General features: G+C 34.3%; 1 protein-coding gene across 1 annotated transcript in view; it reads right to left on the bottom strand.

Moving 5' to 3' along the window:
• The window catches only part of LOC149807090 (lipoxygenase homology domain-containing protein 1-like), a 276,859-nt gene that overhangs the window by 28,414 nt on the left and 230,892 nt on the right, over positions 1–17,553 (bottom strand). The window contains exons 57-62 of the mRNA XM_089961784.1: positions 17,133–17,259; positions 13,770–13,924; positions 12,746–12,903; positions 9,356–9,456; positions 8,716–8,879; positions 7,727–7,846 (exon numbers count right to left, since the gene is read on the bottom strand). Of these exons, the coding sequence (XP_089817910.1) occupies positions 7,727–7,846; positions 8,716–8,879; positions 9,356–9,456; positions 12,746–12,903; positions 13,770–13,924; positions 17,133–17,259 (825 nt within the window). The remainder of the gene's footprint in view (positions 1–7,726; positions 7,847–8,715; positions 8,880–9,355; positions 9,457–12,745; positions 12,904–13,769; positions 13,925–17,132; positions 17,260–17,553) is intronic.

Genomic DNA, 17,553 nt, shown 5'->3' with positions numbered 1-17,553 from the left:
AAAACCACTAAATATGTTTAACTTACCAAGGCTTAAATAATACCAAATATGTTTAACTTGCCAAGGCTAAAAAAATACCAAATATGTTTAACTTGCCAAGGCTTAAAAAATACCAAATATGTTTAACTTGCCAAGGCTAAAAAAATACCAAATATGTTTAACTTGCCAAGGCTTAAAAAAACCCAAATATATTTAACTTGCTCTGGCTAAAAAAATACAAAATGTTTAACTTGCCATGGTTAAAAAAGTACCATATATGTTTAACTTGCCATGGCTAAAAAAATACCAAATATGTTTAACTTGCCAAGGCTAAAAAATTACCAAATATGTTTAACTTGCCAAGGCTAAAAAGTACCAAATATGTTTAACTTGCCAAGGCTAAAAAAATACCAAATATGTTTAACTTGCCAAGGCTTAAAAAATACCAAATATGTTTAACTTGCCAAGGCTAAAAAAACCCAAATATGTTTAACTTGCCAAGGCTTAAAAAATACCAAATATGTTTAACTTGCCATGGCTAAAAAATACCAAATTTGTTAAACTTGCTCTGGCTAAAAAAATACAAAATATGTTTAACTTGCCATGGTTAAAAAAAATACCATATATGTTTAACTTGCAATGGCTAAAAAAAACCCAAATATGTTTAACTTGCCATGGCTTAAAAAATACCAAATGTTTAACTTGCCAAGGCTAAAAAAATACCAAATATGTTTAACTTGCCAAGGCAAAAAAGTACCAAATATGTTTAACTTGCCAAGGCTTATAAAATACCAAGTATGTTTAACTTGCCATGGCTTAAAAAATACCAAACTTGTTCAACATGCTATATCAAATTAACATATTATAATTAATTGGATAAAATGTATAGACTGTGCTTGGTTAATTAGTTGGGTTCTTTTAAGTCATAGAGTACTGACTTAGCTTTTAATGAGGAACTATTACAGTTTTAAAGCTACAATTTTCGTGTTGTGTTATGTTGCTTTGAAAGTGTAACAATATTGTGGATTGTATTATATCCTATTAACTAAACTAGATATTTTAAGGAATTCTTGGGAAAACAGAAACTAGAATTCATTGTGCAATGCTAAGCCTATACATGGAATTCCATTGCATTGGTTATAAACATTGGAGTTGTACTGTGAAATATCTTCATGAAAACTGAAGAGTTGGTACGTTATTCAAAGTCAGCAATTTAAACTTTTGTTGCTGTGTATTTATTACATGTGTGAAAATGATGGCATCAAATAGCCTAAATTCTGTTGACATTTCCAAAGGTATAACAAGAAGTAGACCTCATTATGTTTGTACCACTGTAGTTAAATACAAGTGCTTGAAGGGATTGATGTTTCACTGGTTGAAAAGAATTTACAGGATCAAGATAAGACCATTTCTTTCTTTTAACTACTGAATTGCTGAACCATTTCTGATTTTCTTCAGCAAATAACAAGATTTTCAGTGGCTCTGGGTGGCAAAGTTGTCTAAAGTGCTTTCCTTTACCATTCAATGTAATCTCACCTCTGACCACATTGATTTGAGTCTCAGGTTCAGCCAATGTGGGTATGTGAGAAAACTGCCAGTAGCTTGCTGGGTTTACCTGTATCTTGCACTGGAAATGGCATTAAATCCAAAACAACAACAAGAATTTTCATTAGCCCCAGTGGTTGACATATCGGATATCAGATTGGCACCACTTTCATTTAGGACCAACAAGACATCACAATAGGTTTTCTAGTGGAAACCTCATGTGGATTTGACTTTCATCTTGGAAAAGTAACTATAAAAATATTTCAAGATGGCTGTCATATGGCCATATTGGTTATCATATTGACTCCAGTTCCATTTAGGACCATCATTTTTATTTATGACATCATAAGAAGTAATTTAGCAAAAACTCAAGCTGATAGGACAATTCATTCTGGAGTAGACAAAACAAAATTTTCAAGATGTACATTGTTGCAGTCATACTGGAAGTGCAAGCAGCACCATTTTCATTTAGAACCAACTAGATATCACAATAAGTCTCCTGGTAAAACCCCTATGTCAGTACAACATTACATTCAGAAGGAGAAGCAATAACAAAAATTTCCATATGGTCACTGTGTTGGCCATATTGGATATCAAATTGGCAAAATTTTCATTTAAAACCAACTAGATATCATAAAGAGCCTTTTAGTGAAAACAGGCTGATAATGTATAGCAATAAGTGTTACAAGATGGCCACTGTGGTGGCCATAATGGACATCAAGAGTAGCCATAACAAGATTTTCAAGATGGCCATGCTGCAGCCATATTGCAAGTGCAAGCGGCATCAATTTCATTTAGGAAAACTAGACATCTTAAAAAGTTATCTGGTGATAACCTCATGTCCATATGACCCTTCATTTCAGAGGAGTGGGGATAAGATTTTCAACATGGCTCTGTGACTGGATGTCAGACAGGCACAATTTGTACCTATGACCAACTAGCCATTATAAGAAGTCTTTCTGTGAAAACCTCATACTGAAAGGAGAATCCATTCAGGAGGAGTAGCAATAACAGGATTTCCAATATGTATTTCAAATAAGCACCATTTTATTTAGAACCAACTAGCAATCATATGAAGTCTTTCAATGAAAGCCCCCATGAAGATATGACTATACATTAATCATGAGTAGTGGTAACAAGATTTTCAACATGTCTACAGTTCTGAACTTATTGTCTGAGTGGCACTGTTTTTTCTTGGGACCTACTAGACTGTGAAATGAAATTATGTTGAAAGTTTCATGTCAATCTTTCAAGTTGTTGAGAAAAGTAGTGATAACAAATTTATCCAAAAACACAGATGGACCATAGATGATGGACAGCAGATTATCACGTAAGCTCGTCTGGTTTAGGACTAGTGGAGCATAAAATAGGCAAGTAATGAGTATTTTATGTTCATCACCATACATGCTCAGATAGGAAAAAAAGAAGCCTATTTTACATTCATCACCCTACATGCTCAGATAGGAACAAATGAAGCCTATGTTACATTCATTACCCTACATGCTCAGATAGGAAAAAAAATGCCTATTTTACATTCATCACCTTACATGCTCAGATAGGAAAAAATGCCTATTTTACATTCATTACCCTACATGCTCAGATAGGAAAAAAATGCCTATTTTACATTCATTACCCTACATGCTCAGATAGGAAAAAAATGCCTATTTTACATTCATTACCCTACATGCTCAGATAGGAAAAAATGCCTATTTTACATTCATTACCCTACATGCTCAGATGGGAAAAAATGCCTATTTTACATTCATTACCCTAAATGCTCAGATAGGAAAAAATGCCTATTTTACTCTCATCACCCTACATGCTCAGATAGGAAAAAAATGCCTATTTTACATTCATCACCCTACATGCTCAGATAGGAAAAAATGCCTATTTTACTCTCATCACCCTACATGCTCAGATAGGAAAAAAATGCCTATTTTACATTCATCACCCTACATGCTCAGATAGGAAAAAATGCCTATTTTCCATTCATTACCCTACATGCTCAGATAGGAAAAAATGCCTATTTTACTCTCATCACCCTACATGCTCAGATAGGAAAAAAATGCCTATTTTACATTCATTGCCCTACATGCTCAGATAGAAAAAAATGCCTATTTTACTCTCATCACCCTAGATGCTCAGATAGGAAAAAAATGCCTATTTTACATTCATCACCCTACATGCTCAGATAGGAAAAAAACATCATGGTAGCACATTATTGTAGGTACTAATTTCAAAGCCAGGAGTATTTTGTTCTCTCCCTTGTTTGGTTTTGAATACAAACTGGAATAATTATATATTTCTTCAGATAGCAAAGTTTTAACAAAATTCAGCCATCCAAAAATATACAGAAAATCCAGTAATCTATGGCTCCCTCTACAGCATTATGAGGGAGTACTGCACTTAGATCAGTGAAGATCACAATGACTTATGGTCTGATATAAATTGAATTAGTATATACATAGTGGCTGTGAGAAATAGGTGAAGTGAAATTAATCATAAAGACAATGGACATATTACCTCTGCATCTGATACTGGCACCAGGAGTGAGAGTTCAGTAATTTATGAACAAGAAAATACTGCTAATAGTTAAAAATAAAATGGTTGACTCAAAAATGGCCTTCCTTCATCTGGGTGACATCTGTCTAATTGCCAGTTGCAAGCACAATGGGCTAAGAAATCTGAGTAGGATGCTAGCTGTACAAATTTCTTCCAACGCTACTGACTGCATATGTTATGAAAACAACTGTTCTGCCAGTGCTATTAGCTGTACAGCTGTTCTTACATTGCTATTGACTGTATATGTTAAAAACAACTGTTTCAAGGTTTTCTAATTTTTGTATCTTCATCCATATTTGAAAGCATATAAGCATCAATTGTCCCATGTTTAAAGGACCCATTGCCAGCATGTTTTAAGTTGATGACAAAATATTTGCTCAGTGTTTTTTTTAAAAAAATTATAAGTTGTAAAAGGAGCTTTGACATTAAGTAATGGTGGTATTATTTCAACAACAATCAGAATCATTTGTATAAATATGAAATGACTTTGAGCATGTTAGCAGAAAGTGAATGGCTTTGAGCATGTCAGCAGAAAGTGAATGGCTTTGAGCATGTTTAGTGGAGAGTGAATGGCTTTAAGCATGTTAGTAAAAAGTGAATGTCTTTGAGCATATTAGTGGAAAGTGAATGGCTTTGAACATATTAGCAGAAAGTAAATGATTGAGCATATGATTAGAAAGTGGATGGTTTTGAGCATGCTAGTAAAAAGCAAATGACTGAGCATGTTATTGGAAAGCAAATGACTGAGCATGTTATTGGAAAGCAAATGACTGAGCATGTTATTGGAAAGCAAATGACTGAGCATGTTAGTTAAAGCAAATGTCTTTGAACATGTTAGTGGAAAGCAAATGGCTTTGAGCATGTTAGTGGAAGGCAAATAGCTAAGCATGTTAGTAAAAAGCAAATAGCTTTGAGCATTTTAGTGGAAAGCAAATGACTGAGCATGCTAGTAGAAAGTGAATGGCTTTGAGCATTTTAGTGGAAAGCAAATGGCTTTGAGTGTATTTGGTGGAAAGCAAACAGCTTTGAGCATGTTAGTGGAAAGTGGAAAGCAAATGGCTTTGAGTATGTTAGTGGAATGCAAATGACTGAGCATGTTAGTGGAAAGCAAGACATAACAGTCACTTTTCCACTGGCAGTGGTATCAACAGTTTGTTATGATTTAGGTTATAGTTGCTTTTAAGTTTATTTTTGTGTATTCAGCTTTATCTTGGCATATATTTTCCTTTCCATTTGACAGATTCTCATTTTACTTGACATGAATCATTATAAAGCTAATACCATTCTTTCTATGACATGCCTGCCCCCATGACCTCGTGGCAAGGTCACAATCATAAAATTGTGTTATGGTTTTGGTGAAAGCTTCTTTTCACTGGCATATACAGCTTAAGGCCCTGAATGAATTCTCTTCACACTTGGGACTGAACATTTTGAAGCTAAAACAATTATTTTTGTGAAAGACACACTTGCTTCTTTCATCTTGTGGTCAAGGTCACCACATCAAAAATGTGCATTAAGGTTTTGGTTAAATATTATTCATTTGTATATATTTCCTAAACCACACTATGAATTTTCTTCCTCCCATGAAGGATTAATTATGAAGTTAAGACAATTTATTCTGTGACAGATGTGCTTGCACCTTTAGCCCTGGGGTCAAGGTCATAGTTACAGAAAATTTGCATTAGGGTTATGTTAAAAGTTTTCATGTATTTATATCTCCTAAACCCCTGATGGCTCTTCTTCATACCAGGTATAAGAAATTATGAAACTAATACCATTCATCCTTCAACATGCTCACTCATCCCTTTGACCTGGGGCTCAAGGACATGTGTTTCACATAGGTTCAATATGCAGCCTCTAGACTTCTTATTTCGAAGTTCTTGGAGATTTTTTTTTCTATTTTAAGTAACAGAGGCCATATTTCATGGTAGATCGACATAATTTATATATACCTAAAACCCATTCATACTAGTGTGTTTCTGTCAAATTTAGTCAGATTCTGTTCATTGGTTTGTTAAAGGTTATATAAATTATTTTATATTTTAGTCATGTGGCCATATTTGATGGCAAATGAGTATCATCTTTATACATTTGAAAGTCCTTGCTATCAGAACACTGTCAAATTTGGTCAAATTCTGCTTAGTTGTTTCTTGGAAGAAGTCATTTGAGATTATGTGTGTTCCTTGTTTTTGGTAATGGTGGTCAAATCTTTATGCCAGAATACTTTCCATCAAATATGGTCAGATTTTCTTATATAGTTTTTAAGACATTGTTTTAAAGTTTTTATATTTTTAGTAATGGCAACAATATCTAATGACATTTCAGAGTAATTGATACCAATTTGAAAGTGTTTTAACCTGAATGTTTTCATTCAAATTTAGTAAAATTGTCAAATATTATTTTTTCACAGAAATTGTTTTAAAACTTTATTATTAGTACAGCAGACATACTGTGATAGCAGAATGCTTTCTGTCAAATTTGGTCAAATTCTGCTGAGCAGTTTGTAAGAACCTGCTTTAAAGTGGTTATAGTTTTAGTAACTGGCCATATTTGAAAAGGACTGTACCTATCTCTATGCAATTGGAGAAAACGGGTTAATAGTACTGTACCTATCTCAATACAAATGGAGAAAATTAATTAATATGGCTGTACCTATTTCTATCCAATTGGAGAAAATGGGTTAATAGGACTGTACCTATCTCTATGCAACTGGAGATGATGGGTTAATATGACTGTACCTATCTCTATGCACTGAGGGTAAATGGGCTAATAAGCCTGTACCCATCTCTATGCAACTGGAGATGATGGGTTAATATGACTGTACCTATCTCTATGCACTGAGGGTAAATGGGCTAATAAGCCTGTACCCATCTCTATGCAACTGGAAAAATGGTTTAATAGGACTGTACCTATCACTATGCAACTGGAAAAAATGGTTTAATAGGACTGGACCTATCATTATGCATGTGGAAAAAATGCATTTAATAGTATTGTACCTATCTCTATGCAAATGGAGAAAAGTAATACATAGTACATAGGACTGTACCTATCTCTATGCAACTGGAGAAGATGGGTTAATAGGACTGTACCTATCTCTATGCAACTGAAGAAAATTAATAGAAATGCACCTATCTCATTGCAACTGGAGAAAATGGGTTAATAGGACTAACTGTATTTTAACTGTGGGTTCTATTTATTGTAACTGCATCCTGTGGACTTTATATGTTGTGTTATCATTCAATCTGAACAGTTTCATACACTTCAGATCTCTATGCTTGGAAAATCTTTCTTGTTTGAATGGGTACTTTATATAAAATGAGATCTGGTACAGTTATGCTATAGGCAAGAAAAGGTCTGTGGGAAATTGTGCAAATATGGCTGTTTGCTGTTTCACAGTATAGAAAATATACAGAGTCTGGGACAATGAGTCAATATTTTTGCCCCTACAATTTAGATCCATGTGCGTATACTCTGGCCTTAAAACAAATGCAGTCTTAAATGTTGAAAGGTTTCCTTCTCAAAATATGAATACTATATAAAAAAAAACAATGACTGCTATCAAAAGCAGATTAACATCCAACCAAATATTAACTGCCTACCCTAGAAGTGTTTGGTAAAAAAACTGAAGAAAATCCTCTACCTTTTCCAGATACCAACTTGGTGCCTGGGAATAATTCTGATACCACAGTGCTTCATGGTTTTTGTCATGGAAACCAACTCTAACCTTGTATAGTTCTCCTACCTCCTCAACAACTCGTACCTGAAAAAGAATGTTGTCTATGCATTTTTTCCTATGATATGTAGTGGGTTGAATAGTATACAAAATTTTATATTTAACACATTAGTAAATGAACAAATAGGTGTGACTGCCAACATAAATCATTGTTTATCTGCAACTCAACTTGACAAACTCTCCCTCTTGTTGAACTTGGATAAGGCCAAAGGTCAAATGAGGATATAATTCAGATCATGTGAGTGATGACTCAAATCCAAATGAACCATTTCCCAAATGTCTAATAATTATGGGAAAACAACCCCAACTAATTACCTAACTCAATGTGATGTCCTCAAACCTCAAGTGTCATCAAGTGCAATTTTTGGTTACATTCTCCCATTATACTCTTCAACTTTGGAAAAGGTTCATTAAACATTCATTAAACTAGGGCCATTTTACTAGAAATCAAGACACAAATAAAACCCTCTGTGTTCCATGGTCAAATGCCCATGCTAATGAAAAAAAGAAAATTCAACACCGACTTAATAACAGTCTACCATGTACTGTATTACAACATTTTGGTGTCATTAAAGTCTACTTGTAAAATTATGGTATTATAAATCTAATTAACTCAATTAACAGAAAATGTATACATTTTGCTCAGAACTATAATTTTTATTACCATCGTGTTGATATGCATTGTACTTTCTCACATACAAGAAACTTGGGATTGCAAAATTAATGAATTTCTTAGATTTTCAATAAATTTCAGATATACTCCTGAAAATGAAAGCTTACATTAACTTTATGACATCCAAAGAAAATAAGTATGAAATGAAAAATTACAAGACAAATGAATTATTTATTTGTGGGCCAAAAATATCAAAACAGACAAGAACAGATAGAATACCTACATCAAAAGAATTTTTTTGTCCTTCTTGGAAGTGGAAATTTTCTTTCTCTCCAATGACCAAAGGTGGACTGTGTCCTTGTAATCCATAAAGTATCAATTCTATGGGACAACTGCTTCCCATTCCAGCCTCACTACCAGTGACTGTGTGGACCTGCCATGGAGTATCTGACACAGAATAACAAAATATAGATAAGTAATATAAATAACATATAACAGTAAATAATCTTAAATAATTTTAAAAAAAAGAAAACCAGTAAACATTAGTTTTGAATGTGAAATCCACATCACTTTTATTACCTATCTGCTTCTGTTATAGAAATATCTGTTAGCAATAGAATCATTATGTGACTGTAGCGGAAAGCAGTATTTCCAAATTTATAATCACACAGTTAATACACTAGAAAGCAGTGTTGCCAAATACAGTAACTATAAGAAGTCTCTCTAAGCTGTATCCTGATAAATGTATCTCTGTGGGTTATGAGAAAAGTGTGGTCACTGATTCTCACAACAATGCATTTTGTACACAATACAATTTTCTTGTGAAGGTTTACATGACATTAAATAATGGGAACAATACCATTACCTGATTTATGATATGTTCTATAAAACTACAAATGCATGTTTTTTGTGTGTTTTCTTACCATGAACTTTTTCAGCCTCCTCAGGATCCTCTCCCTCAAGAATGTCTGTAAGAACAAGCTCCTGATCTATTCCTCCATCTCCATCTCCTTCATCCAGCCATCTAAAATAATGAACAACAAAACAGACTTATTAATGACCAACTATGTGTCACTGCCTAGCTATATCTGTCAATCAACTCTTATCAGCCAGTTTTGTTCTTGAAAAAATGTCACTGCCTTGCTCTATCTGTCAACCACCTGTTATCAGCCAGGACTGTCATTCTAACAATGTAATACTGCCTAGCTCTATCTGTCAACCACCTCTTATTAGCTAGTACTGTCATGCCAACAATGTATCATGCATTGTTCTATCTGTCAACCAACTGTTATTAGCTAGTACTGTCATGCCAACAATGTATCACTTCCTAGCTCTATCTGTCAACCACAGTTTATTAGCTAGTACTGTCATGCCAACAATGAATCACTGCCTAGCTCTATCTGTCAACCACCTGTTATTAGCCAGTACTGTCATGCCAACAATGTATCACTGCCTAGCTCTATCTGTCAACCACCTGTTATTAGCTAGTACTTTCATGTCAACAATGTATCATGCCTTGTTCTATCTGTCAACCAACTGTTATTAGCTAGTACTGTCATGCCAACAATGTATCACTGCCTAGCTCTATCTGTCAACCACCTGTTATTAGCTAGTACTGTCATGCCAACAATGTATCACTTCCTAGCTCTATCTGTCAACCATCTGTTATTAGCTAGTACTGTCATGCCAACAATGTATCACTGTCTAGCTCTATCTGTCAACCACCTGTTATCAGTCAGTACTGTCATTCCCACAATGTATCACTGTCTAGCTCTATCTGTCAGTCACCTGTTATTAGCTAGTACTGTCCTGACAACTATGTGTCATTGTCTAGCTCTATCAATTAATAACTTGCTAGCAGCCAATACTGTACTGTGGCATATTCTAAATCTATAAGACCACTGATCAATCATATTGCAAGCTATGTGCAAATAGGTTTTACTGCATATACAATCAAGATTCTCTGACCTTTATTTCATCCATTCTTAAATTTGTCCAAACTTTATGTTTTATTACATGGTAGAAATTTCCAAAATGAAGTATTTTACTTATATGTATATACTATGCTAATTAGTTGACAAAGTTATTTTAACTCATGTGATAGGTTCATTTTCTGTGGCATATTGACTGGATCTTCTGAGAGACAGCAACCCACCATTGGAGTCAACATTTCCCTCCTCTAATTTTAATTCTTAATTGTTGACTTCCACTGATATAAGCCCAAAAAGTATTTAAATAAATTTATAGTGATTCCATAATATCTAAAATTTCAAATAGTTTGAACATTTCAATCACTTATGAAGTATTGAATTAAATAAATGAATCCTTCCAATTTAACACAAGTAAATATCCTTCCAGGACTGATATTAATACTACAAATGCCTGATTCTCTGTAATTCGCTTCTTGTAGACAAAGCAGTGCATATTCATTCCAGAATGATTTGAAACAAAAGCAGCTGTTTTAACACTGACTAATCAGGAATTAGGTCAGCTTGGCATTTCAAGTAATCATATACATCAGTTCTTGTGATGTTTGCCAGGATTTATAGTAAAATCCACCCTTAAATGAATGAGCTTATACAAGAATGACTTATCTTTAAAGTGCAAACTTATCATCATAAAAAACTCCTACTTACTATTAACTAAATGACCCTTATAAACTATAATAATGAAAATAATACACATAATATAGATAGACAGCTAAAATCATAATGGTTGGTGGGGATGTGAAAGCCCTTAATACAAGAATGCTTCCTGTCAATTGTGGTAAACTTTTCCAGAGCTGTTCCATGGCAACCATGGAAGATTGGTGTCATTTGACCAATTCATAAAGCCCTTTATCCCAGGATGCTATCCCTAACATTTGGTCAAGTTCTGTTCAGTTATATTTCAGAAGACATCATTAAAACTTTTTTTTCAGCAAAGGTGGCTGTATATGAAGGCAGATCAGCTTCTTTTGCATATGCTTTCTAAATCATAATGCTTTTGACAATTTGCTCAAATCTGGTAAGCAATTTTTGTAAAGAAGTCATTTTAAAAATATTCTATTAAATAATGGTGACCAAATATGATGGCAGATCATTAGGAAAAAACTGAAGGGTCTTCATGCTTCCTGTCAAGCTTGATCTAATTCTATTCAACAGTTTTGGAAAAGATTATTTAAAGGTCTTTCTATTTTTAGTAATGATGGCCATATCTGATGGCAGATCAGTATCATTTGAAACAATCTGAAAGATTTTCTGTCGAGAATGATGTAAAGTTTGGTCAAGTTCAATTTAGAGGTTTGAGTGGGGTTTTTTAGGAGTTTGGTCAAGTTCAATTTAGAGGTTTGAGTGGGGTTTTTTAGGAGTTTGGTCAAGTTCAATTTAGAGGTTTAAGTGGGTTTTTATAGGAGTTTGGTCAAGTTCAATTTAGAGGTTTAAGTGGGTTTTTTTAGGAGTTTGGTCAAGTTCAATTTTGAGGTTTAAGTGGGGTTTTTTAGGAGTTTTTCTATTTATGGCAACAATAGCCAAGTTTAATGACAGACTGGCACAGACAGAATTGATCTGAATGTCTTCATGCCAAGATGCTTCCTGTCATAGATGATCAAGTTCTGATGAGTGGTTTTCGTCAATAAAAATGTACAGGTTTATCTCTTTTTAGTATTAGCAGCTATATCTGACTTCACATCAGTATCATCTGTTCAAATCTAAAAGGCCTTCATGCCATGTGCTAAATTTGTTTGAAATCAGTATGGTAGGTTTTAAGAAGTTTAAAATAACATTTGTTAATGAGCAACAAACAGGTTTTACCTTTCTAATAATGTTGGTCATATTTTAAGCTGGAATGACATCATTTGTACAAAATGTGAAAGGTCTTTAGACCAGGATGTTTTCTATTAAATTTTATTGTTTCTTTTGAAAGAATGTTTAAAGGTTTTTCTATTGTTAGTAATGGTGGCTTTATTTTAGTGTAGATCAGTATCATCTGTAAAAATCTGAAAGCCCTTCAAGCAGGGTGCCATCTGCAAAAGTTGGTCAAGTGTTTTTGTTTTGTTTTATTTTATTTTATATGAATTTAGAATAGTAACAGGTGAGCAAACTCCCTCCCCATGATTAGTCAAATTTGTATCCCCCTGTACAAAACAAAATAACCAATCCCAAATTAACTCATACAGACACCCGATCAACTGTTACAATCATTGTACAGCTAGACTTCCTTGGATAAGCTAAGGAGAAATTAGGGATTGTTTTCATCTACCCCCCTCTCAAATGAGAAGTCTAATGTGCTCTCAAGGCTAATGAATTAATAAGTAATAACTTCCACATGAGTACCTTTCATACTTGAAGACATATTTGGCCACTGCAGTAGGAGATTCCTTGATGATGACTTTGTCCAGGAACCAGCCTGAGCCTGGACCTGCTCCACCATGGCTAATCTTCACTTTCACCAACTTTCCAAGGTCTATTGCTTGTACTTCAAACAGGTCTCTCTGATAAATATTAATAGGCAAGATGTTCATACAAATGTTCATTTTTTTAAAAAATTTTACAGACATTTACGCTATGTAACTTTTTGTCATTGCTAATTTATTATTTCATCTGTGTGCCTTTTATGTATAAAGTATGTCAAATTTTTACCAACGGATATTGAAACACAACAAATACAAATAACTGAAAAGATACTAACAAAATAAAATCTAGTGTCTTCATCATAATTTTAAGTGATATTTTTTGTTTACATATAAAGGCAAATTTGTTGTCAAGTGCTTAAAAGTATAGTTTTATGGTTAAGGGATATTACCATCTTTCAGGTCATTTAGTTAGATGTGAAAATAGGAAATGACACAATGAAACTCTTCTTAATTCATGTTAATACTGAAATTAATATCAATATTAGTTGCAAATGAAAGACTGGTATGGTCATAGCTTTATACAACTATCAAATTCCAAAATTATTTTATCAAACTGTTTATTATTTTCATGATATTAAAAGGCTAGAAATTCTGTTATGGCTTTTCACGGATTTTTAAAGACTGCAGGAATGATGATGAATCAAAATTAACTGGGATAACTGAAGAATGGATACATTACAATTACCTCATCAACCTTTTCCTTCAATAGATGCCAGCTTCATTGCAGTTTCAGTTTATAATAACCAGGTTGTGAAGTTTTCTTTTTATTTTCTAAGTGATTAACTTTCATGGCTTTTCTTTTAAATTGAGTACAAATTTTAAGACAGTTATCGGTATGTCATGAATCCTGTCAGAGTCAATGAGCTTAACATTAAAAACAAAATGAATCTTCTGTTTTATCATGATTTATTTTTGTTTATCACACACTATCTTGTCACACTCACTGATCCACTCTCAAATTTGCTGCTGTTGGTCTTTGATTCCATAAGCCTCCTCCTTCCTGTGTCTCCCCATTCACCAAATATTTGGATGAACACATTGGCATCAGAGCCTGCCTTGAACTTTTGTCCTGTGAAGGTCTCAACCTGATACACCATGGCTAAAAATTATAGGGAAAGTAATACAGTATGAGTGAGGTAATGCTCCTGTGTAGGTCTCAACCTGATACACCATGGCTGAAAAGTATAGGGAAAGTAATACAGTATGAGTGAGGTAATGCTCCTGTGTAGGTCTCAACCTGATACACCATGCCTGAAAATTATAGGGAAAGTAATACAGTATGAGTGAGGTAATGCTCCTGTGTAGGTCTCAACCTGATGCACCATGGCTGAAAATTATAGGGAAAGTAATACAGTATGAGTGAGGTAATGCTCCTGTGAAGGTCTCAACCTGATACACCATGGCTGAAAATTATAGGGAAAGTAATACAGTATGAGTGAGGTAATGCTCCTGTGTAGGTCTCAACCTGATACACCATGGCTAAAAATTATAGGGAAAGTAATACAGTATGAGTGAGGTAATGCTCCTGTGTAGGTCTCAACCTGATACACCATGGCTGAAAATTATAGGGAAAGTAATACAGTATGAGTGAGGTAATGCTCCTGTGTAGGTCTCAACCTGATACACCATGGCTAAAAATTATAGGGAAAGTAATACAGTATGAGTGAGGTAATGCTCCTGTGTAGGTCTCAACCTGATACACCATGGCTGAAAATTATAGGGAAAGTAATATAGTATGAGTGAGGTAATGCTCCTGTGTAGGTCTCAACCTGATACACCATGGCTGAAAATTATAGGGAAAGTAATACAGTATGAGTGAGGTAATGCTCCTGTGTAGGTCTTAACCTGATACACCATGCCTGAAAATTATAGGGAAAGTAATACAGTATGAGTGAGGTAATGCTCCTGTGTAGGTCTCAACCTGATACACCATGGCTAAAAATTATAGGGAAAGTAATACAGTATGAGTGAGGTAATGCTCCTGTGTAGGTCTCAACCTGATACACCATGGCTGAAAATTATAGGGAAAGTAATACAGTATGAGTGAGGTAATGCTCTTGTGTAGGTCTTAACCTGATACACCATGCCTGAAAATTATAGGGAAAGTAATACTGTATGAGTGAGGTAATGCTCCTGTGTAGGTCTCAATCTGATGCACCATGGCTGAAAATTATAGGAAAAGTAATACAGTATGAGTGAGGTAATGCTCTTGTGTAGGTCTCAACCTGATACACCATGGCTGAAAATTATAGGGAAAGTAATACAGTAACAGTGTACCAAAAATGTAAAATGGTTAAAATTGCTGTTAAATGTAACATACACTACACTGCTTAACAGTTCAGAGGCAGGCCTATGCGTATGCAGCTGACTAGGTAAAAGGTGTTCTATTTATAGCGCGCTGCACTTTGTCACTATGCTCTATGAGGTAAAGGGTTAACGGACGCATTATTTTCGTATCGAGACCACTCTTTATTCCAAATGCCCATCTTATCCTACTTTTTGCAAAGGTTCATCTGTCTGTTTGCAGTTCATACTGGTCTGCCTTAGATCTGAGATAAAATGGCTAAAATCAGGACAGAAAATCTGATTCCGACCACAGGCAAATTTTGGGTGGAAAAAAAATCGGGTCCAAATATTAGGTTTTTTCTTCTGTATTTTGTAGTGCAACTAGAACTTCCAGATTATTTGGTATAATTGTAGAGCTACATCTGTCTACCTTTCTATAATACACTGTACCACCCACTTTAGTGTATCATACATGACCTTGATGCTACAGAGGTCGGCAGTAGGTTATTACCTCCTGCCAAGTAAACTCATCACCAAGGGTTAATATGTTAACAAGGATTTTTGAATTTTTTAAAAATCATCAAGGAATGGCTAAATTTGTAATTTATGTGCAATGTCAATGCACAAGGGATTAAATATGCAAGGAATATTCAAATTTGGTGGCATCATCAAAATGCACCCATTAAGCCCACAAAACCAATGTCAAACACCCTTCAGTATATACACGTCTTGCAAGTATGCAACATAATACCATCTTATATCTGTGATTTGTTTGGTATGATTGTTGCCAGTCTCCTATGATCAGTTTCATGTTAAAAGTCTTTTTTGTGGAGTTCTTGATCTACAGATTTTGCCAAGTATCATACATACCAGTTTACACAGTCTTTAAAACCATTACATGGAATCCTCCAATCACAAAATGGGTGACTGCAGGGAAAAACATTATATGGAATCCTCCATTCACAAAATGAGTGAATGCAGGGCAAAACATTATATGGAATCCTCCATTCACAAAATGGGTGAATGCAGGGCAAAACATTGGTGGTTTTTTCTGCCCTTTCATTACTCTTATTCTATTATAACTATACATCAAACAGTGCAGAATGCTTTTTCCAGATTTCACGAGCAAATCCTGTTTCTGTAAAATCTTGGGTGAAATGAGTTGTCAAATTTATGGTTTTTCATGACTTTTGGTACAGAAATAGAATTATGAAATGATAATGACATTTCTTTTTTGTTGTTTTGATGTAATTAAAAAATCTGAGTTTGGCTGTGATTTCTGCAGTGAAAACGTAGACTATATCTATTAAACAGATTGAGACTGATCCACAAGGTGATGTAACGGTGATGGCAGGGAACAGCTTTGACAGCTTTATCTGCCCCTTTATTACCCTTATATCACTAGGCAGTCAACAGTACTGAATACTTTTCCAGATTTCATGAGTAAATCATTTCTCTTTAACATACTATATATTAATGGGTTGTCAAAATTTAAGGTTTTGTATGGCTTTCAGTGTGGAATGGGAACCTAAAAAGATGAAATTTCCTGCCTGAAATGTTTTGACGTATTTCAACAATTTGAGTACGATGTAATTTCAGCAATAAAATATGGTGGTTTTATCTGGTAACCACACTGAGATCATGCTTATGATGTGTTGCAATAGTAGCTGCAACCTTGTCTCCATATTTTGTACCATCTGTATACAAGGGCATATGGTCATGATAAGAGGTTTTGATTTCACTGATTTTACTTTTAAAAATGAAAGGACCAGTTCGCATATTTGTCTCCAATAGATTACTGACAAAACAGAATATCAAACCAAAAAAACACTGAAAAAGAAAACAACTCTAAACAACATTTCATCAAAATACTCTCCTACAAATCTTGTGACAATTTATGGCAACTAACCATTAAAATCTTTTGGAAGAAAAATGATTAAAATTGGCAATTACAGCACTGCCAACACTGCCAAAAAGTGTTTGACAAAATGCTGATGTCAGTAAGAAATAGTTGTACATACCCTGAAGTTTCTGAGCTCCATTTTTAACAGGCAGTTCTCTCCAGAAATCATTGTAGTTGTCCAGCTTGATCCAGACTTGGCCTTCAAACTCATATTCTCTCCCTTTAGTCACATCCGACATGGTTAGCTGACACAGGAATTTATTACAAATATTATTCCAAAGCAAAATATCAGAATTAAAAAATACAACAATGTATTTATTTGTAAACACGAAATCCAATTCCACAGAATCACATTTGGAGTATCTGACAATATACAGACTAGTATGGAAGAAAATTTAAAAGCGTCTTGGGCCTGAAAATTTGGTGACTGACTTACTTTTAGTATGGTTGAGTTGTCAGGTGCATCCATGTATGCATTTTGATGACTCTTGATGAAAGATGGTCCACAATGAATGAATAGCAGAAAATACAAAAGTAAC

The sequence above is a fragment of the Sinohyriopsis cumingii genome, chromosome 1, assembly GCF_028554795.1.
Source record: "Sinohyriopsis cumingii isolate HCF-2022 chromosome 1, ASM2855479v2, whole genome shotgun sequence".
NCBI classification, from domain to species: domain Eukaryota; kingdom Metazoa; phylum Mollusca; class Bivalvia; order Unionida; family Unionidae; genus Sinohyriopsis; species Sinohyriopsis cumingii.
This window is presented reverse-complemented; position numbering and strand designations above follow the sequence as displayed.